Genomic DNA, 23,226 nt, shown 5'->3' with positions numbered 1-23,226 from the left:
TGCTCAGCTCAGCACCTTTAACAAAGGACCATTGTTTTTGGTGGAAACTGAAAGGATCATTATTATTAGGAATAAGGATGAACAAGACGACCCTTGAGAAGAATCCTTGAGTTTGGTTTGGGTTTAAACCCTCAGAATTTAATAAAATAAAAAACATATTTTATGTGTTTCATTAAGAAGACATATGTCTCAGAGTGAAGTGGTTTGTCTTTAGGGACATTTTTGGACAGCAACAGAGATTTTTTCACCAGTTTGGAGAAACAGATTTAACAGACGAACAGGGTAAGTTTAGACAATCACGTCATCCTTTAAAATGCTGAAAACCAGTTTTCCTGGAGGGGAAGTGATGGATTCTGTAAAAAATGGTCTTAATCTAAAATTGAACCGAGATTTTATAAAGAACTTCCAGTAAAGCTTAAACCTATGTTTAGCTTGTCAGTACATGATGAGCTGATTCTCACCTACCAACAGCCCAACGAATGAAATGTATGATCTACTGGAGATAGTTGTGGGATACATGTGGAGAAAGTTTTAAACTAATATATAATATATAAACTATAACTAATAACAAATGCAAACTAATTCTGTTTTCTATTAACATAATGACCATAAAGTTACAGGTAACTGTTTTAACAATTAACAGATTTTTTTTTTTTCCACTAAAATATCTACACCATCTTGCTTTCTTTTCCTCAAAAATATCACATCTTGCGGTACTGCAAGATCCAGTTTTGTGTCTACAAAATAAATAATAAATTTAAAAAAAACAATTTTCTGGTTGGTTTCTAACCCTAACCAAAGTGCTTTTCTTGCTTAAATCCAACCTCACACTGGACTCTGGACTCAAACTCTGGCATCTGCAGTAAGCCAGTCCTGCACATTATACGACCTGCATCCACCCCAACCACCTCCTTGCCATTCCCTTTCCCATTCCTACTTCATTCACATAGCATTATGTTTGCTTTGCTTTAAAAACGTAATCGCAGTTGCAATTTTGTTTCATAGGTGAAAATTTATTTTTATTTGCAGTGTATGCTCACTCAGTAAATTTCTTTTCATTTCTGATGTATTCATGGGCAATTTTGGATATTTGGATTGCTAAAAAAATTTACCTTTTGCTCACTGTGTTACAATAGGTCAGATTTATGTTTTAAGGGAAGCTGTTTTTAAAGAAGTATGTTACCGACAAACCTTTCAACTATTGTGGACTTTCCCACTTTCAGTAACTACTGTAGGAGCATGTATGCATTATTTTATGACATCACACATGACATTGCTGAGTGCAAAATGTCCTGTTTTAAACATTTGCTTGTTTGGTTTGTTTGTTTTTAATATGGTTTAAGAAAAGAATCACAGAAAACTGCTACTTCCCCTTTTGAAAAGCTGCAAATTGCACTGGTGCATTTTAAATATAGTTGGCAAAAGTAATAGTCGTAAGAACTGTATCAAGAATAAAGATTCCTTCAGATATTACTTCAAAACTAAACCCTCTTTAAAATCGAGAAAATAGTGTTGTATGCCTATGCAAAAAAAAAGACCACCCCCTGCTTTCAACACCGTTAACTCTACTGGCACTGCCTCTACTACAGTCACTCTCATTATCACACAATACAGAAACGTCTTTTGTAGTAGTCTGCAGAGTTTCAGTTGCCCACCAATTCATAACCACTCTGACACAAACATCTGTGATCAGTCAAGCAGCAAGACCAGGTAAGATTACTCTTAAATAAAATAGATACACTTATGTCATATATCTGATCCCAGTACTTTTTTTTACTACTTTATTCTTGTAGTTTTAGATCTATGTAGTAGTTGTAATTTTTTCCTCTACTTATTTAAATTCAAACACTGCAGTGTCCCACCAACAAGAAGAAAATGGACAAAGAGAGAAGGATGATATTTTTCTGTCTCCTTTTGGCAGGTAACTCTATTAGTGACCTCATTGTCTCATAGATTCATACAAGTCACTTCCTTCTTCATTACTTCTATTTTCCTCTTCCAGTTATTTGCAGCCCTGTGTTTACTGAAGAATGGAAGGCCAAAGTGGTAAAAAACCTGGATGCCCTGGTTTCATCGTGTGTTGTGATGCCTTGCTCGTTCACCTATCCTGAAAAAACCCTGCCCAGCTCCAAACTCAGAGGGATCTGGCATGTTGATAAAAAACAGGATGATCGGGTTTATCACATGGATCAAACAAGGATCTTGGAAAACTTTAGGGGCCGCACACGGTTGTTGGGGAATCTTGGTCAGAACAACTGTTCCTTAGAAATTACTGAAATTAAAGATCATGACAACGGTCCTTACTGCTTCCGGATCGAACTAGCAGAGAATGAAGACCCCACCATAAACAAATTTTCCTTTGTTGAGGATTGTACTGCGCTGAACATGCTCCGTATGTCAACTTTCCTCAATTTTCAATGAATTTCCATCAGTTACTACTGTTGAAAGGATCTGTCCTTTACTTAATCTATGCTTTTTTTTATTTACAGCTGATCCACCAAAGCCAACTCTGCTTCACTCAATGACAGCCACTCAAGGACATCCATACTCCATCACCTGTTCAGTCATCCACACCTGCCCGTCCCATGCTCCCCAACTCACATGGAGTAGGGGCGCTGCAGATGAGATCTTTGAGAATCACAGAGAACTTAATCCTGGCAACTGGGAGGCAGCATCTATCCTCACATTCATAGCTCAGGAGAAAGATGATGACCAAGAGTACACCTGCACAGCTAAATTCAATGGGCAGAAGACTTCTTCTGTAACACTGAAACTCAATGTAAAACGTGAGAACATTTCATTTTGTAGGTTATTGTAGAAGGAATTCTTATGTCAATGTATTCCCTTTGTATTGGGAGTGGTCTGATCTGTCCATAATGAAAAAATAGGACATACACGAAAACACAAAACACAAGAATGACAGAGTTGAGTCCTAGTGTTTTAGGATGTCTTTTATTTTGAAGTCAGCCATTACGCTGGATGTTCTCCTTTGTGTAAATGTAGAACGGCTTTTTATCTTTCTATCTACAGATACAGTCAGCTATAACCACATCATCATTCCCTGTGCGGTAGGGATTGGTACTGCTGTGATCTTTGCAGTCGTCTGCATTGTATTGCTGAAGAAATACAAGTGAGTCGCTTCATTACATTTGCAGAGAACAAAATATTTATTAACTCTAACAAAGAAGCAAAATAGTTCCTACCGTGTATTATTCTGACTGTGCTCCTTTTTCTGTGTGCTAAAGGAACCGCATTGCAGAGCTCCAAAATCAAGAAGGAACGTAAGTACAAAATATTTTAGATTGGATTCAGTTTGCACTGCTACACCCATTCTTTATTTCTTTCAGCCTTATGAGAACTCATTCATTTTTTTCTTGTTCACATTTAGCATGTGGAACCGGCTTTCCAGACTTTCTCGCAGGTGAGAAAATATGCTTTTTTTCTGGAGAATGTCAAGAATGAAATAAAATGGCTGAAATTACCATAGGCCTTTTAGAGGTTGAGAGTTTTATCTTCACATTTATTATAATGTGGTGACTGTTCCACACATAAAACTTCACACACCAATGCATCATTGGTCTCCCTGCGATTTCACATGTTTATCTTTGGTGGTGTTTTTGATGTATGAAAAAGATACTTCTTATTTTCTGTTCTCTTTTTTCTACTGCTTGAGGGACCTTAGAGTGAAAAGGCGTGAGGCACATTTAACTGAGGGAACAACTTGTTAAATGCTGCAAGCACATTTTAATAAACAACTAAACATTCAGTGACAGCCACCGACTGAACACAGTAGATTAATTTATTCTAATAAGCCTGCTACTCACCCTTATCTTGTTCACGATGTAGCAGCTTTTGAAAAAATGGTTCCAACATGATTAGGTATGCCACTATTGCAGGTTCGTTTTTAATGGCATAATTGGCTCTCAGCTTTTGTTTAGTCATTGTTTAAGGCGTTTCCATGTTCACTGAAGTGAGTGAGAGGGATGTCAGGCTCCACATTTTAACAATGCTATCACAGTTAAATTATTAGTGATATTCCCATCTCTTACTAAAGGAAGCTACACTTTGTCAGCTCTAAATGTTTCTGCTACTGAGAGACAACTCATCTGTAGCTTTTTGGGAGTTTTACTTGACATTTTAAAGACATGGTCACACCGTACAGACTAGGTTTACACCTGGTTGATATCTGATCACTGCAAGCCAGTCATATTCTGATTGCAGTGTTTTCTGTGTGCATGAACTTTGCACTGTTGTACTTGTTCCTAATTCAGGGTGGTTATAGAGAGATGGTGTTAATATTTTATCATTGATCAATGCAGCCTTTGAGTTTGAACTTCAAAAAGGTGACTGGGTCAAATGTGTTTGTCTTGGTTGTTTTTTCAGACACCCAAAGTAAGCAAGTCGCTAGCAGTCTACCGCAGTCTACCACAGTCTACTTCCACTATAGCTACACAGTGGCAATGAAGTCAAGAGATGGATCATTTGGAGAGTGTTTGACAAACTTGCTTTCATGTAATGCAAATATTAGCTTAGCAATAAAAAATTAACAAAGTGAAATAAAGTAAAGAAACTGCAAATTTACCTATATTATTCCAGTGCTTCTTTTTTTGTTAGTTTTTTACTCTTGTGTTCAGGTTCTGGGAGAGAATAAGCTCAGTTTCTATAAATATAAGTTTATTCACCATGTACTCGCAATGTGTTTGGCTTCCTTAGTTGATAAATATAGTACTATCTGTATCCTGTACCTGTTCTCTGAAGGTGAAAAACCACTTTTCTCAATAAATCTTAGTTTGTGCTCAGTTTGTGTTGTTTCATTGGAAGTTTGAATTCTCAGTACTCTCTCAGAAACTCTCAGTACTAAAACCACAGAAGAGTGGAAGTTAAAGGAGGAGTGGAAATGCACTGAAGTAGATCACAAGTTTGTTGGGAAAGTTTAAGAAATGTTGTGGTTCCTGTTATGTGTTCAAGATAATGGATATAGAAGTTATGTTTTTAAAGAATGTATTCAACTGCAAAAAATCATACGTTTCTAAATAGAAACTTGCTTTAGCAATGTTTATATACTTTAAATGTCGGGAGATGAATAATACAAAAAAAAAACACAGTTCAGAGTAAAACTCAAGGCAGGCTAAACTAGAATTCATTAAAAATCAAAGTACAAATCTGATTTCTAACATGCAATAAAAATATCATCTGTGATCTGTTAATTTGCTAAAAAAAAAAAAAAAAAAGATTCGTTAGTGAAATGATGGAGAAGAACCACATACTGAACTACTTGTCCTTTCTTTACGGTTCTGACACGACTATACAAAAGGCATCCTACTGAATAATACCTCAGCAAGATAATCAAGATATTGTCTACATACTTACTTTAAATGTTGTAGATATAAAACTCTATATTTGCTTATATTTACAAAAAGCAAAATGACACTTTTGTATAAGTGTTGCATATGATGCCTGTAGTGGCGTTAACATAAACTGTCAGCACAATTTCCCATTAACCACAAGGTAGAAACCGCAATTTACACAGTGACTGATTATCTGTTGCTCTAATTTAGTGTAGCAAGTACAGAGATGATGCCCGAAGCAGAAGAAACCAGAGAGACAGAAACACTGATAACAGTTCAATGACACATTCCTGTACAATTGCAACATTTACACAAGTGTTAAAGAAATTTTCTATGAATTGATTAGAACAAAGCACTGAGCTTGATTAATCATCATAGATTGTATTGCTAAAGTTGTGTTTAATCTCACCTAGAACAAAATGATAAATTCTTCATTTGATGACAAGAAAGTCAGTACTTGAAAACATTTAACTGTGTAATTAATAACAGATGATCCAAACTGAGCATTTGCTGTCATGGGTAATTCAACATCCACTTGCTTCATCACTCTTGCTTGAAGAAAACCCACCTGTGGCTGTTAGAAAGATGACAGAGATAAGCTTACTGACATAATGTGAAGAAGATCGGACAAATTTATAGGGATAGACAAAGTGCATTGATATCCTCCAGCTGTCCTGTTTGTTTTCCATCTAGCTGGAAAACAAACAGGGCAGGGGGGATTGAGGACTAGGTTTGGGAACCACAGCTGTAGTGTCTTCTTACCCTTTGGTCTGTTCTCAAGGAGGTTAAAGTTTAAAGTGGTAAATGAATGTTTAGTGAATCATCTAAATGAATCAATTTGCACAAGTTCATGTAGAGTTCACAGAACTCCTACAGTGTGTAAAAACCTTCGTTAGTATGTGTCTTCTGAACGACAGCTTTAAATTCTATGCAAGTAACAGTAAGAGATTTGAGATTTAGTCTTTTATTCAACTACATGTTGCTGGAGCACAACTGGGAATTGCTAAACCTGTCACAGAAACATTTTTGATGTTATTTAGAAACTGGCCAATGCCAGTAGTCATTTAGTCACGTTGGCCAGATGGTGGTGGTTTAACTCTTTTTAAGAGGTGAAGTCTTTGAAGGGTGGAAGTGAAACAAGGAGTGGGCACATACTGAAGTAGATGGCTAGTCTGATGGAAAGATTAAAAACTTCTGTACTTCCCCTAAAGATATGAATAGTTCAGGGTTCATCAATATAGTAGTGCAATAAAAAAAATGGCACTAGACCGAGAAGAAATCATGATTAAATGTCCTTAACAAGACCTGCTGGTTTTAAGTATAGTATAAGAAATGTCAGTTGACTATGAGTTCACATCTTAATCACAAATCATTTTATTCTGCCAAACAGGAAAAAGAACTTTTCTTTCATTTTTCTTTCAAAACACAACTTTTCAAATTGTGGCAATCAAGTGGTGAGTCTTACTGACATAGCACTGATATACTGTAACAGATTACATTACGAAACACACAGAAGTGACAAAACAATACTTGGGAGAGATGGGTCAGAAAAGCCTTTCCTAGCATCTAGTTTGGTTATCCAGGAAATAAAAGTTGTTATATTGCAATATTGGGTTTTGTTCGGAAGGACCATCAATTTTAACGGGAAGGATTTAACTCTATTTACAATCATGCATTTACCATGTTTTGAATTTAGGTAACAAAAAAGTTTGATTTATTTAATGAGAAAAACATTTAATAGTTATAGAGGCAAAAGTTCCCTATATAACAATTCAATGTTTAGTCTAGTCGAGTGTTCACTCTACAGACCGCTCCAACACTGTGCATGACCTTTTCTTGCAATGAAAATAATTGTTATTTCACCCCCTCACCATAGTTAATTCTTAATTATATATTTTTCCTCCTTCTTCTTCTTCTTCTCAGGGGTTTGAGGAAGTATGCATCCAAAAATGGTGCATTGCTGCCATCTGTAGTTATAAATTCTTATTGCGTTGCTCTATTCAAATTCTCTTCATAAGTTCAGATCATAAGATCTTAAGGAAGATATATGCACTTTGTCTGTCTAAGCCTCTATTATTCAAAATATCCTTTAAATTATTTGCCTTTAAACCTCTCCTCCTGAAGTCCTCTATCATGTCTCCACTGTCATGGCTGTACCTCCTACATCTTATCATAACATGTTCCACTGTTTCTGGCTCCTGACAGTCTCTGCACATCCCGTTTTCATGTATCCCCATTAAATGTAATGTACTGTAATGTTTCAATTACTGTGTCCTATTCTTAATCTGGTACAAACCACTTCTTCCTGTCTGTTTGTCCTCCACACTCTCTCACTTTGCTCTGTATCATATACAGAATACTGCCCTTCCTCTCCTGGTCCCAGCAATGCTGTCCTCTTTCTATTCCATACAATAACCTTGCTTGGCTAATTTATGTAATTTCCAGCTATGGCTGCTCAAAAATCTAACTCCATACTCCTCAATAATTCCAAATCTACTGCTGAACTCTCCAATCGTGGAATCATAGGCCAAATCACAGTTGGACAAAATACCCTCTGTAAGACTTTCAACTCTCTTGCTGCTTCAGCCCCCACCCTTCCCTCTGTACAGACTTTGGCTGCATGGAGTATATGGATGGAATATCACGCTAATACTGTTGGCAATCCTCCGTCCTCTCTCTCTCCGGGTCATTAAAAGGAGAGTCAACATGTTTTTCTTTCCACAACACAAGATCCAGATGTCTTAAAGATTGAATGTTTTGAGGAAGTGCAAACCTAGCCTCATGTACAGTTTCTTACTTCCAGTAGACAAATAGAAAACAATCAAGAGTCTTTTTTGTCAATTGTTAGATGTACAAAGTTGCTTTTTAAAAAGTAGTGAAATACTAAAACAGTCATCACTAAAATAATCAATTAGATGAGTTAACACAACAGGGACACAACAGATTTTTCTTCTTTGTTTTTGTTTACAGGTGGCATTAAACCCATCCAACCAAATGCCCACAGGAAGTGCTATTTTTACCTCAGACCCCAAATGACAAGTGCAATAGGAAAAATTTTAATATTACTCAGCAGGAAACATTTGTACATTATTCTGTAATTATCAGGCTTCAGCTCAGTCTGAAACTTCAACTATCAACTTCACCTACCTGTCTTCTGTGGCTTTCAGCCTGGAGTCCTCAGCAGTTCTCTCCTTCTCCCCTTTCTGTGCCTCCTCAAACTTTTGTGGCTGAACTTTTACCCTATTAGTGTCTTATGAATGTGAACACATGCTATTATGTTGCTCTCTTTACAATTTGCTGTTAACAGGATGTAGAATTTGAGCTGTATGCAACACCTCATTTGATACTGTTGAAAGCTTCTTATCACTTGATCATGCTAAGTAAAATCAGAGTAAAAAGTATTTTAGTATATATACATAAAGTAATTGCTTGTGTCATGATTTTAGCTCCACTTCTTGTCCTGTTCTTTTATTCTTCCTGCATCTAGCTTCCTGCCTGCTCATGCAGGTCTTCATTCCCAGGCTGTCAGACATTTCTCCACTTTCCAGCTTTGATTTTCATGCCTTTCAGACCTGGACCCTCAGAATGACTGTGAATTTGTTTGCTTTTGTGTACCAGACCTCTGCTCTCCTCGCTTAATTCAGATACCCACATACACACATAGATCCAAAAAGTGCCCCTGGTCTGCAGAGCCACCAACATCCTGCTCTCTCAGACAACTATTCATATTCTGTGTATCAAAGCCACTTACCTTTTAGTCCTGTTTCTGGCATTTTAATTGGATCCTCAGTTTGTCCATAGAAGTAATTTCCCTTGTATAATTTGTATTATGTGTTTGTATTTTCCATAGGGATGACATGAGCACCATTATGCATTCCCAAAGCAGGTGGTCAGTGTCACAGTAGCTCTGAAGAAAATAGGAAAATAGGAAATGTAGGAAATCTACAGGTCTGCGGCTGGGGATACCTGCAGAAAGGTACAGAGAGGAAGAAACACAACTACAGGAGAGAGAAGACACAACGTAAATAACATGCAATGGTGACATTTGGATGAATAGAGGAGAAATGGGGAGCTTATTGTGTCAGTAGATGTCCCCCAGCAGACTAATCTATGGCAACATAACTAAGAGATGGCCCAGAGTCATCTGAGCCATCAATAACTATAAGCTTTATAAAACAGGAAGGTTTTAAGTCTAGTCTTAAATGGAGAGAGGTTGTCGGCCTCACCACATGTTGTCAGTTTATTTTTCTAACATACTGTATCTCCACTTCTGGTGGTCAGCAGAATAATTCAGGATGATCATGAAACATGAGTTTACAAAGTCACTACAACATTTAGGAATGGATAATGCTGAATAAATAGAAATGTGCAAAAATGATACTAGTATGTGTTGCCCTTAAATCTGATCAGTTCTGTCAGTTTTAAACCAGAAATGGAGATGCCCATAGAGCCAGAAAGAGAAGGTTAGCGGACTTTACTGTTAAGAGGATATCCAACAACTAAATATAAATCAGCACATTTTCTGTAAACCTGTCATGTATTCTATATTGAATATGACTCATTAAAAAAAGAGTCAACAGTGTTTGCCACAAACTGCCAGTCCTTTATTTTATGGAATCCTATAATTCATGGGATTTGTAATAGTTTTGTTAACATGTTAACTCCAGCAACAAGGACAAGTTGTATTTTTTTGAGCAAAATATTGGGGGATGACCAAGGAGTTTGTTGAAGCTGGCTATAGTTAAAGCATACAGTATGTGAGATTGTTAGAGGAGGTGCTGAGAGAGTAGCAGTGTGCACGCTTCTTCTTTCATTACTGTAACTGTCCTTTTTGAAGCAGCAGTGGGAACTGAATGAATCATTCGGTAAGAACGTGTTTTTAAATGTTTCTTTCACTGTCCTTAGTGTCAGAAAGGAGTAACAGAAGCTTTGCCTAAAACTATCATGGTGTGCTGTATAATGTGAATGTTATTTTGTTTTGATAATGCTAACTTTAACAAACAAACTTTTTTTAATAATAATGTCGGGGTTTTTTATTACATAACAAACATTTCTTATTTAAATTTAAACAGCTACCTAAAAAGCCCTGCTTTAACAGTGTGTAGGAGCTGAAAGACTCTGTACTTCTGTAATTCTTTACTTCCCCTGAGTAAACCAATGGTTCAAGTTCAACACAAGAACTGTTATATTTTACATTAGATAAAGAAGTTGTTCTACCTGTCACGCAACTGTATACTGACATCTGCTGGTTCAAAAATAAGGAATAAAATATTCGGTGAACATATTATCTGTCATTAAAATTGGAATTGGAATTAGAAATGCTGCATGTAGGGCCCAAAAACACACAAATAAATTAATGAGGAAACTATGAAGCATATTTATTAGTTTAATGGATGGAGCTGTAGTAGCTTAATTAATTATGTTAGACTCAAAAACTTTCACAAACGCTGCATCACTGGTCTCAGTTATTTTGCTGAAGACATTACATGCTTACTTGGAGGCCTCTATATATATTTTATGCAGGCTACGTGAAAGAGCACTCGTATTTTCAGTTCTCTTTTTTCCACGCCGTGAAGAGGAGAAGAACATGAAGGTGAGAGATTGTGATGTTCACACAATTTAGTTTATATGTTATAAACTGTAAAGTTAATGTGTGAATGTGTCAAAGCTGAAGTAAAACTAACTCAAATGTATGTCTTAAAAATTTAATATTGCATTAAATGTTTTGAGTAAGTCCAAACCTAGTCTCATTTACAGTTTCTTACTTCCAGCAGACACATAAAGTACAATCAAGAGTCTTTTTTTGTCACTTGTTAGATGTACAAAGTTGCTTTTTTTAAAAAGTAGTGAAATACTAAAACAGTCATCACTAAAATAATCAATTAGATGAGTTAACACTACAGGGACACAACAGATTTTTCTTTGTTTTTGTTTACAGGTGTCATCAAACCCATCCAACCAAATGCCCATAGGAAGTCCTACTTGTACTTCAGTCCCCAAATGACAAGTGCAATTGGAAAAATGTAAATATTATTCTGCAGGACACATTTGTACATTATTCTGTAATTATTAGAATAATTAGCTTGACCTAACTCCAGTCTAAAACTTCAACGATCAACCTTTGACCCTCAGCATGAAGGTCAGTCACAAGTCATGGAGTTCCCCGAAGAGAGAGCGGTGGCTACAATGACTGGAAACCTTTAATTATTAAAAAATACTCCTTACTTTAATCATGGTAAATTGAATGACTAATGATACCTCATACATCTTCAGTGTAAAACTTTAAAGTTAAAGTGAAGTTACATAAAATACATCACAATTGCACTTTTGTTTTGCAGGAATGTCCTTTGATGACTGAAGAGGTACTACTGTACTTCAGTCTTTCTTGAAGGACTGGTTTTAAAATGGAAGAGCCTGACCAGCTCTCATGCTGATGCACATCTTGACAAAATGTCAAAGAATTCTGGACAATTAAAGGTAAATAAACTTTTACCTTACTTGCACAAGTGAAGTAAGTGTGAACATAAACAGGAAGACACAGCTTTAGCTTGATGTCATGGTAAATGCATAATCAGACCACTCCAAGCAAAACTCAAAATACACACACAAACACACCCTTCCTGTGACATTAGCTCTAAGCATAAAATAAGAGAAGGAAATCGTGCCTTCACTTCTCAGCATCACTTACAAGCACTGTGTCAGGTAGAGTACATGTCATTTTTATACTGACAAACATTTTATATGTAACATATCTATCTTGTCTATTTAAATGTTTCAATTAAGATTTAACTATGATTTGATTTGATAAATTAAGCCATTTACTGCCTCAGTGTGTCAATCATTTGTGCTTCTTTAGTAAATCTTTCTTTGAACTAAAGGTGAATTAGACCAAAATTGATCTGTAACTATTCTCTGTAACTAAACAATATACATATATATAACATATATGTTAACAGAATTTAAGGATTTTACAATAATTCACCAGACAACAAAGATTTCAAATGATAATCAAATAAGTAGTTACTGGACATAGAATACAGGAGAGATATTTGGTTGAGCAAATAACAAAATAGTGGGATTGGTGAGTGGAGTGGGAGTGTGGACGGGTTCAGTGCATGCATGTTTCATGAGGTGATTAGTATCTCTTAAAATAGGAGAAGTCATGATTTTTAAAATGCACCAAATAAAATATTGTGATATAACAAAAGATGATGGTCACACATGCAAACAATTTAACATTTTATAATTAATTATAAGAGCTGATGAGATTATTATTTATTCCTTTTTTATAATTATATTGACACTAAACCCTGGAAATCTAAACAGCTCACAGAGAATAATTCTATATTATAATTTTCTGTATTCTCTATTAATGATTAATGGTGACTAGCCATTTCCTTCATGTTTCCTTCATATCTGATTTCCTGTGTAAAATTGTGGATGCTTGGAGTGAAAAGGGAATATAAGCCAGAGTCATCTCTGTTCAAAGGAGAACCACAAGAACCAGGAAATATAAGTCACTGTGTTTTCAGATATGAACCTGAGAAGACGAGATGGGTGCTTTCAAATGGCCTCTGTTCTTTGTGTTCCTTTGGTTTAAAGGTATTGTAAAGTCTCTACACCTACAAATAATCTTTTGTTGCTCATGAGCAGTCAGATATTATATTTATTGTAACTCAGATTTAGGTGAATTTGTATATGAGTTGACTTTTCTGTCAGAATCCTGTGTTCTCTGTTCTAATGTCGTCTTTTTCATTTGAATTTTATCACAGTTGTTCAAACTGAAGCCTCCACTTGGACCGCGACAGTGCCATCATCAGTTCAAGGCATCGATGGATCCTGTGTGGTTATCCCCTGCTCATATAACTACCCGGAACCAGGAAAACAGATCACTGGATACACAGGGATTTGGTATACGAAGGCAGATGATGTCATCTATCACAAAGACAACAATCAAATTAAGCAGGAGTATAAAGGACGGACAGAGCTGGTGGGAGACATAACACAGAAGAACTGTTCACTGAAGATCGATCCCCTTCGTCAAAGTGATCGAGGACCTTTTTATTTCCGAATTGAACTTGGAGGCTATGACCAGTATTCTTACAGAAACAATGAAGTGTCCATTACAGTTATTAGTAAGTAATATTCATCTCTTTTAATAATATAATGTAATATTGGTTCTTGTGGTCCCTTCACCTCAACTCAAAAGATCCCAGTTGAACCTTTTCAGCTCAGTGGTTAAAAGATGATGATGATCTACCCACTTCTGCACGTCAGCTGCCTCACTCTCAAAAACTTACTGAAAACAGAAATCTTGCAAAACCTTGCACTTATTTCCCATAAACTAAAACATCTCTTTCTAGAGCACTTTACTTTAAAATCCTTGACTAGATATTTTGTTTGCTTTGCACCTCACTTGCAAGTCACACAACTCGTCTTTTAGTTTGTAGACACATACTGAAACTGCTGCTGTGTGGTGACAACAGATATGTGTGGTGTATAAGACGTCAAAGAAAAGTAGTTGTATTCTATATTTAGTCAGAGTGAATGTTGATGACAGCAGCAACACTACACAACGGATCAACAAAAGTCTCTTGTGTGACCTTCTTGTTTTTACAGGTGCCCCACAGCCCACTGTCTCTGTGAAAGAAGAAGTAGTTGAGGGTCAAACTGTATCTGCTTCCTGCTCTGTGTCTCACTCATGTCCCTCATCTCCTCCTGAATTCACCTGGACTCACTCTGGCGAGAAGCGTTTCCAATCACAGCAGCTTACCGATGGTCAGTGGAAGGCAACGTCTGTTCTGACCTTTAAAGCCACCAAAGATGATCACAACAAGCCTTTATCATGCACTGTGAGATACAAAGGAGGTTTAGAGCGGGAACAAGCATCCAATGTTCTCAAAGTTAAATGTAAGTGTAAATAACAGCAAGGATAAAAGTAAATGCTTCAAACACGATGTCTGTAAAGAACATCACAGCATCATGAAGAGTTAATTGTATGTTTCTGTGCAGACGCCCCTGTGAATGTGAAGGTTGACTACAAGTCACATGTAAAAGAAGGAGAAACTGTGCAGCTGAAGTGCTCCAGTGAGGCTAACCCTCCTGCCAACAGCTACCTGTGGCACAATGAAGAAGGTGCTCAGCTGCATCAGGGACAATCTTACAAGCTGATAAATGTCTCCAGACACACAGGTGTCCTGAACTGTACTGCCATCAATACAGTAGGAGAAAGCAAATCAAGCCCTGTGCAGCTCAATGTGTCATGTAAGTAAACAATCAAAAACACAAAGAGAAAGTTGTTTTAATCTAAACATGATGAACATTTTAACCAACTCTTACATTTGTTGTTCTGACAGTTGCCCCTGAGATTAAGAAAATGTCCTGCTCCTCAGAGGACGATGTGGTAAAGTGTGTGTGCATTGTGGAGTCCAGTCCTCCCAGCATGGTCCATTTTGTGTTTTCTGACAGAGTCTTATCAAGCAACAAGACAGAGACACGTGGCTTTAATACCACTGAGACTCTGCACACTAAATCTGGATCTTCTGAGTTTGTCCAGTGTCTGGCAATCAACACATTGGGCAAAGTCAGCCTCACGTTACCTTTAGCTGTCAATGGTAAGATGTAAAAATGTGTTTAATATTTCTAAAAAGGCCTGACCCATCTGTCATAAATAAAAGTAGTTTGCATTATAACAATGACTTCACTTGGTTTCTGTTTGAACAGGAAAGATGCCGAATCTCTATATTTTCATAGCTATTGGAGCAGGCACAGGTTTGGTGATACTTCTAATAGTATTGGGAGTTGTCAGAAAAAGGTAAGTTGATATAGAAAGTATTTGTTGTCATTAATAATATGTAAAAAAGCAGAGGATACTACAGCATGTGTCACAGAGACAGAGAAAGCTGTGGATCACCAGTATATCTCAACAAAAAGGTTTCAGTTATTCAACTTGTAATTATATAAATAATAAACCATTTATCAAAATAAGAAAAAGAAGCTAATGTTGTTTGGTCTTATACATGTTTATGTGGATTTTGGTAAATATGTTTGTTTTATTACCCATTTTTGGTCCTTTAAATGTTTGTAAGTTATTAAATATATACAGGTTATGAAGAATACTTTATGTTGAGCACTATGTCAACTTCTAGTGTTTTATAGAGGATCATAGTCTGTGTTCAGTTTTGTAGTTTTGAGTTTATGTGTAAGGTGTTCATAGTGTTTTTCAGTGTCCTAAATTAATTAACACATTATTCTGCTGGTAGGAGATGTGGAGATTTGCCAACATCTTATGACAGTGTCACCAAGACAGCAGAGACTGTGAAGTTCCAGTACGACACAACAAAACACATTCACACATTCACATACTGTTTATTTATTCATGCATTTGTTCATTAGCAATAAACAAAAGTTTCCCCGTAATTTAAAATGACACAGAGAAGAAAACGTGTTTTCTTTCTATGCTCTGTCAGAAAACAGATGGATGATGAAGATATACATGACCCTGATGAACATGTATATATCAACATAGAGGTATGTGCAGCTTCAGCTTCATTCCTATATTCATTATTTCCATGTACTTGAGAAAAGAGTGAGTTAATCATGTTTCCTACACAGACTGACTGTGATGAAGCGATATATGTCAATGTGTAAGATCACTGAACTCACTGGAAGAGCAGCTGCCATCTCTGTGCCTGTCGTCTGACTGATGTGGAGCAAAATAGTTAAAAATAAACAACATGGTGTCTTATCATATACGTGTGTGTGTGTGTGTGTGTGTGTGTGTGTGTGTGTGTGTGTGTGTGTGTGTGTGAGCTGAGAGAGTAGCTACAGAGAAGCGATGAACTGTTGGATAAGAAAGTCAAAGACAACGAAAGACTGTATTTGCAAATACAGTGTCAGAAAAGAGTAAAACGTGTAAGAAATTAAACCACAGAGAGAAAGAGAGCATTTGGTAGATTTACTATGTATCATGTATTTTGCTTTAGCAATAAAACTCAACACTGCTAAGATGATTGTTGGTCTGAATCCTTTTTTTCTGACTTTAATGTGTAATTTCAGCTACTAATGCTGACTTTATAAACCACTAAATGTACACGTTTTAATCCCAGTTTGTGAAGAAAACGCTTTTCCATAGTATAACAATCTCCTGTTTTCATGTTTCTCTAATAAATCTACTGTTCTATTCTTAACCTAAACCACTTCATCCTTTCTGTTTGTACTCCACCCTATGTCCTCTCCCACTTTGCTCTGTATAGTCTTATATAGTCTTATATATAGATTCATGCCTTTTCATGCAAATAATGACCTTCCTAAGTCCAGAAGCATCTCATCAAATATATCATGTTGGACTAATTACACTTTGTTGAGGAGTTCCATCATAACACTTGGATACTTCTTCCAGAAAATCCAAAAGTCTCTTATCCAGTGAAACTGTCTTCCACCCAGTCCCAACCTGTGTAATTTAATTATAAGTCCATCCTTCCACTTCCATAGTACCTCTCCCCTTCCTAAAATCCCATTGACACTTGTTCACTGAATTATTTTTCCTTCCCCTTTTTTCACCTGTCTCACAGACTTCCTCACCCTCCACTCTCCTGGACCGTAATTATGGACGGATTTGACCCTCGACTTTGCTTTTGTTTTTTAACTTTGAGCTCTTATGTGAGTTGTTTGCCTATCTCTGTGTTACTTTGTTTGTCTGGTTAGTGTGTTAGTTAGTTTTTTGGCTGTGTCAGTGAAGGAGTGTCTGAAATCAGAGGATCCTGAGTGGACTCAGTAAATTTCTTTGTGACTTTGCTCTGTTTTCACTCAGACATCAAATCTGTGCTTTCGTCTTTGGAGCATTGTTTAAGTTCATTAATGTCAACTACACAAATACTCAGTCCAATTCATGACATTAAAACAAATAGAAATAGTTTATACAGGATGTGAACAGTGAGGAGTGAAAACCACTGATCCAGCAGTTGTTCAGCACTTGTTGTCTGTTTGTCCGTGTTCAACTGCTGCCCTTCCACCTTGTCTCCTGCACACACAGTACATCTACCTTCCTTCTCTCCATCATGACTGCCAGCTCTCTGCCTTTCCCTGTCATTGTGCCACCATTAAGAGTCCCTATTCTCAAACCTATGCTCCTGCCTTTCCCCTTCTCTCTCTGACCACGAACCCTTCTGCCTCCCCTCTTTCTTTGACCAACAGTAGTCAAATTTCCACCGGCACGCTGTAGGTTAACAGCATCGGTGGCGGTCGTTGTTAACCCGGGCCTCGACCGATCCGGTATGAAAGTCTTATTGATGATTTGCATAGTTATTTTGGCAATTTTTACGCCGGGTTCCCTTTCTGACGCAACCCTCTCTATTTATCCGGGCTTGGGACCGGCACAGAAGTCACTGGCATGCAACCCCTGTGGCTATATTACTATGGGGCTGATAGTAGCGGTTTGTTATTTGTTTTCGCCGTGATTTTGTCCGGCTTATGAACCATTTTGTGTGTTTTAGCTCGAAATGTCGAAGACCCAGCCTAAGCTAGTTAGATAAATATAATGGTGCTGTCTCTCCAGACAGAGCGCATACGAGCAAATTGCCCACAACACATGACCCATTCTGCCTTTCTATCGCTTGTGAAACTACAGGTTGCTGAATAAACCTGCTGTTACCATAATCCAGAGCAGCTCCGAGTGGTTATTCAAAAAGAAAAGAAAAGAGACAGACAGAAGACATGATACCATAGGTCACATCTAGTTTGTAATGGAACAATCCGGCCACCACTATTGAAAATGATGAGTATCTAGACTGTTTTGGCACAGAGTCCAGAGGAGGCTCGGTCAATTTACGCACAGCTGAAAGCCCAGTCAGCTCTGCATCTAGAGCTCTGGAGCGGCTATTCAGTTAGCCAGCCCCCAGTAATTAGCGACTCCCAATGCTCGTCTTATGGGCAGGAATTCCCAGCAAACACCAACGTTTACATTCAAGACAGAAAGCTCTCCAGGCACCAGGGTCTACAACGTCTGCGGCTCCAGCATCAGCCTCAGCCTCAGCTTCGGTCCCTGCGGTAGTCCCAGATCCAGCTCGGGTTTGTGCTCCTGTGGCCGCAGCTGCTCCTGCTCCAGTCACTGCTTCTCCCACTCCTGCCCTGTATCTTTATTTTCGTCCCTCGTTTGCTCTCTTCCTCTTCACCCATCCATCGACACATTTTTTAAAGCATGCACTTCAAGAAAAGCTAGCAACAATAGCTTTGTCTCCTTCCCTTCACTCACCAACACTGGATATCCCCATTTTCTTTATCATTTTCCAAACTTCCCCCTACCTAAGTTGTATCATCTAAAGAGTCACAAAATTGCTGAAAGTTATGATTACTTTTTTGCATCACTACATTCATCATTACCCCATGGCACTGCTTTTTTCCTACACTTTCCTTTGCTAGGAGAGCAGCCTCCCTCATATCAAACACTTCAAGATCCACAGCTTCTTCTATCATACTCTAAATAGCTCCCTCCTGGATTTCTTATAAACCCACCTCCCCCCTCCATCCTTACTTGGCTCTGACACTTGAACACTGGATAGTGGTCACTTCCAATAGTTCACCTCTTGTGTACCATCCATTCACTCCGTGCAGCTGAAGTGAATCACACTCAGCATAAACATGAACCAGTTGGTTTTACTGTGGAAACTAAACTAGCTTAATTTACCGACGGAGAAAATACGTCAAAGCTGTTCTATTGAACAGAGAGTGGAAAGAGCGCTCACTCTGCAACTAATTATTTTAAGAAAGATCAACTAAAATACACAACTCTCACTCTGGTTAATTTTTAAGAACAATACTATAATACTTTTAGCTGCCTTTGTCACAACTTATTGTTATTCATTTATCACTTGAACTGAAAGCCATGATTTTGGGAGTGAATGGAGTTGTCAGAACGCTGGTTTGTAATCTATTAATAAAGTTTGACTGACCTATCTGACTGTTTTGTTGACATTCCCTTTAGCGCAGCTCCATCTAATGTTGCATAACGTAACCCCAGACTCTACTGTAGCGTCTATTATATGCGCCTTATAATGCAGTGTGCCTTATATATGAAAAAAAGTTTTAAAAAAGGCCATTCTTTGAAGGTGCGCCTTATAATGCAGTGCGCCTTATAGTGCGGAAAATACGGTACTTATTGACTCAAAGTGAAGCAATTAAACATTAAGATCTCTGAAATGCAATAGTCCCATCTCAATTAGCCCTTCAGTTATTAGTCAGAAGATTTCCCTTTACAGTGAAAGTAATTGACTTCCTATACACAGTGCTGTTTCGAAAGCACTGCCAATTTTGACTACACTGATGGTTGTATCACTCTTTCCATGCAAAAGAGCAAAAACCTACCCGCAGCTTTCTTCAAACCTCCAGCTTTGTGTACCTGCTGGTCTGGTCCGAGTCACCTTGCATGTTTTACAGCTTGCTGATGTGGACTTGTGGTTTTATGTATCCACAGACACTGAGGGCTCTCACATGAAGGGTTTAAAAGCCTTCTCAGGAAGTTACAAACCGTATACCTTCTCATATGCAAACCCACAAGCCCACCTTAAATGTTGATTAGGGGATAGGTATATTTTAGAAAATGGTATGCACATTTCCCATATCTTCACTATTTTGGTGTACAAACCATTTCTCAGTTCTCCTGTGCATAACATGATTTGATGCACAGCTGATCACATCTTTGAATTGGCCTTATATTCTGAATTAGAATAAACATCAGTATCAACTACCTTCTCTCCAGGACTGACAGGTAACTTAATTTTTACTTTTCACTTTACATGCAATTGCTTTTATGTGTCCTATGTGAGATGACTTGAGTATTTATACAGTATAGTGCACAGTTTATTAGTGTCATCATTAACCCAGTTATTAGAGAGGCTCAGTGATTGTTATAACATTCAAAACAAAATGTATTTCAAGAGCCTGAGTCAAAGAGCCAATGTAGTTAGCAATACACTAGTATATTTATTATTTTCTTTCATTTTTAAAGAAATCTTTTTGGAGACAGCAAAGATAATGTTGCTCTCTTTACAGTTTGCTGTTTACAGGATGTAGAATTTGAACTGTATACAACACCTCATTTGATACTGTTGAAAGCTTCTTGTCACTTGACCATGCTAAGTAAAGTCAAAGTAAATTGTATTTAAGTGTAAATATACACTCACCGGCCACTTTATTAGGTATACCTGTCGAACTGCTCGTTCAATCAGCCAATCACATGGCAGCAACTCAATGCATTTAGGCATGTAGACATGGTCAAGACAATCTGCTGTAGTTCAAACCGAGCATCAGAATGTGGAATAAAGGTGATTTAAGTGACTTTGAAGGTGGCATGGTTGTTGGTGCCAGGCAGGCTGGTCTGAGTATTTCAGAAACTGCTGATCTACTGGGATTTTCTCACACAACCATCTCTAGGGTTTACAGAGAATGGTCCAAAAAAAGAGAAAATATCCAGTGAGCAGCAGTTCTGTGGGCACAAATGCCTTGTTGATGCCAGAGGTCAGAGGAGAATGGCCAGACTGGTTCGAGCTGATAGAAAAGCAACAGTAACTCAAATAACCACTTGTTACAACCGAGGTATGCAGAAGAGCATCTCTGAACGCACAACACGTCGAACGAGTGGTTATTTGAGTATTTGAGCTTTACTTCTAGATTGGGGAGAATCTACTTTATCCACAGTCACATGTCTAATGTAACAATTCTTAAAAATTATCATTACAAACAAAATCTTTGAATCTTGTACAACACATTCTCCAACAGTTAAAAGGTGAATTAATAGCCTTTCTGCAACCCTCAACCAGGACAGTCATTTCACCTGTGTGTCCCTTTTGTTTTACAAGCCCCTCTCAGTCTTCTGTTCAGTGCTGGTTTGTTGTTCACCATTTGTATTGTTTGGTTTGGTGTTTACCAAAAACTGGCATTCCTTTATTCTGTGGAAACCCAGAATTCATGGGATTTGTAATAGTTTTTCAACATGTTAACTCCAGCAACAAGGACAAGTTGTATTTCTGGAGCAAAATGTTGGAGGACGACCAATGAGTTTGTTGAAACTGGCTTTAGTTAAAGTATACAGTATGTGAGATTGTTGGAGGAGGTGTTGAGAGAGTAGCAGCGTGTACGCTTCTTCTTTCATTACTGTAACTGTCCTTTTTGAAGCAGCAGTGGGAACTGGATGAACCATTCGGTACACAGTTGTGTGTGTTTTTAAATGTTTCTTTCACTGTCCTTAGTGTCAGAAAGGAGTAACAAGTGTTTCATGAGAAACAAAAGCACAGAGAGGGAAAGAGCACATATGGTAGGAAACTAACTAAGTATCATGAGCTTTGCACAAAAACAATAAAAGTAATCATTGCTAAGATGATTTTAAGTCTGAATCCTCTACATCTGAGATCTGAATACCTTTCCATCATAATAGCCAAGGATAGCAGATATAATGTGCTGGATAATGTGAGTGTGGTTTAGTGTATTGGTAACATCACTGCCTCCTATGTGGGAGACTGGGCTTCAAATCCCAGCTGTGGCCTACCTCCAGTAGGGGTCCTTAGGCAAGACCTCCTCATGCTTACCCTGCCTACCAATGTACTGATATGTAAGTTGCTTTGGATAAAAATGTCTGCTGAATGAGTGTTATTATATTTATTTTGATAATGCACACTTTAAAAACCTAAAAGCGAAATCTATGTTTTTTAATAATAATGCTGGTGGAAACATTCCTTATCCCTCAAATTTAAATAGCTACCTAAAAATCCCTGCTTTAACAGTGTATAAGAGCTGAAAGAGTCCCTGAGAGTGGCTGCGAAACAAACAGAATTAGCTGAAACACAACAAATTCTTTACTTCCCCTGAGTAAATCAATAGTTCAAGTTCAGGAAAGGAGAACTGTTATATTTTACATTAGATAAAGAAGTTGTTCTAGATATCACGCAACTGGACACTGACATCTGCTGGTTCAAAAATAAGGAATAAAATATTTGGTGAACATATTATCTGTCATTAAAATTGGAATTAGAAAAGCATCATGTAGGGTCCATAAAAATACAAATAATTTCATGATGAAGCAATTTAGGCCTAAATATCTACATTTCTGCTTCAGTGTCTTGATGTGACTGCCAGCATTTGCCTTAGCTTTAAGTTTTAAAGAACTGACATTAAAAACATTATGGTGACATGAAATATCCCATCTTCACTTTGAATAGTCTAAAACAAACCAGATAATATGCAAGATTGAAACCACTGATTTTAATATTTAACATTATACAACAAAGTAATAAACACAGTTATGGGTTAATTATATGCTATGATAAACGTTAATATGATTACTTATTAGCTTGGAAAATGTATTTTTTTTTTAAATTTTAAATTTTTTTAAAAATGTAAAACATTTAAATAGACTCATAAACTTTCACAAACACTGCATCACTGGTCTCAGTTATTTTGCTGAAGACATTACATGCTTACTTTGAGGCCTCTATATATATTTTATGCAGACTACATGAAAGCGCACTCGTATTTTCAGTTCTCTTTTTTCTACACCATGAAGAGGAGAAGAACCTGAAGGTGAGAGATTTTAATGTTCACACAGTTTTGTGTGAACATTATTAACTGTGTAGTTAATGTGAGAATGTGTCAAAGCTGAAGTAAAACTAACTCAAATGTATGTCTTAAAAATGAATATTGCAATAAATGTTTTGAAAAAGTCCAAACCTAGCCTCGTTTCTTACTTCCAGCAGACACATAAAGTACAATTAAGGGTCTTTTTTGTCACTTGTTAACAACTTGTACAAAACTATACTTAAGACTTTTTAAATTTCTACTTCTACTGCTCCTACTGCAGTAGAATTTGACTTTCACGTGCAGTGTGAAC

The 23,226-nt window shown here is 37.2% G+C and overlaps 2 protein-coding genes across 2 annotated transcripts; both read left to right on the top strand.

The window, feature by feature from the left end:
• Positions 1-85: 85 nt before the first annotated feature.
• LOC113169936 (myelin-associated glycoprotein-like) lies at positions 86-4,799 on the top strand. The gene is made up of 9 exons (XM_026371741.2): positions 86-282; positions 1,615-1,710; positions 1,855-1,921; positions 2,003-2,392; positions 2,490-2,786; positions 3,031-3,130; positions 3,246-3,281; positions 3,389-3,421; positions 4,384-4,799. Exons 3-9 carry the CDS (start codon positions 1,876-1,878, stop codon positions 4,394-4,396), a joined length of 915 nt encoding a protein of 304 aa, XP_026227526.1. The 5' UTR covers positions 86-282; positions 1,615-1,710; positions 1,855-1,875; the 3' UTR covers positions 4,397-4,799.
• A 5,327-nt stretch (positions 4,800-10,126) lies between these two features.
• On the top strand, positions 10,127-16,354 carry LOC113169928 (myelin-associated glycoprotein-like). Its single transcript, XM_026371724.1, has 13 exons — positions 10,127-10,213; positions 10,872-10,941; positions 11,287-11,371; positions 11,687-11,825; positions 12,881-12,950; positions 13,121-13,483; positions 13,968-14,258; positions 14,361-14,612; positions 14,705-14,962; positions 15,072-15,162; positions 15,611-15,676; positions 15,818-15,878; positions 15,963-16,354. The coding sequence occupies exons 5-13, from the start codon at positions 12,902-12,904 to the stop codon at positions 15,996-15,998; spliced, it is 1,467 nt and encodes a 488-aa protein (XP_026227509.1). The 5' UTR covers positions 10,127-10,213; positions 10,872-10,941; positions 11,287-11,371; positions 11,687-11,825; positions 12,881-12,901; the 3' UTR covers positions 15,999-16,354.
• Positions 16,355-23,226: the final 6,872 nt, after the last annotated feature.

This window comes from Anabas testudineus, chromosome 16 (genome assembly GCF_900324465.2).
Source record: "Anabas testudineus chromosome 16, fAnaTes1.2, whole genome shotgun sequence".
Lineage (NCBI taxonomy): Eukaryota > Metazoa > Chordata > Actinopteri > Anabantiformes > Anabantidae > Anabas > Anabas testudineus.
Note: the sequence above shows the minus strand (reverse complement) of the source record. Positions and strands in the feature narration are given on the sequence as shown.

Excerpts from the sequence above, each read along its gene's own strand:
- LOC113169936 (XM_026371741.2), top strand. The coding sequence starts at position 1,876 with ATGGACAAAGAGAGAAGGATGATATTTTTCTGTCTCCTTTTGGCAG. Across the intron at positions 2,393-2,489 it reads TACTGCGCTGAACATGCTCC|CTGATCCACCAAAGCCAACT; the intron begins GTATGTCAACTT and ends TTTTATTTACAG. Across the intron at positions 2,787-3,030 it reads ACTGAAACTCAATGTAAAAC|ATACAGTCAGCTATAACCAC; the intron begins GTGAGAACATTT and ends TTCTATCTACAG.
- LOC113169928 (XM_026371724.1), top strand. The coding sequence starts at position 12,902 with ATGGGTGCTTTCAAATGGCCTCTGTTCTTTGTGTTCCTTTGGTTTAAA. Across the intron at positions 12,951-13,120 it reads TGTGTTCCTTTGGTTTAAAG|TTGTTCAAACTGAAGCCTCC; the intron begins GTATTGTAAAGT and ends ATTTTATCACAG. Across the intron at positions 15,879-15,962 it reads ATGTATATATCAACATAGAG|ACTGACTGTGATGAAGCGAT; the intron begins GTATGTGCAGCT and ends TTTCCTACACAG.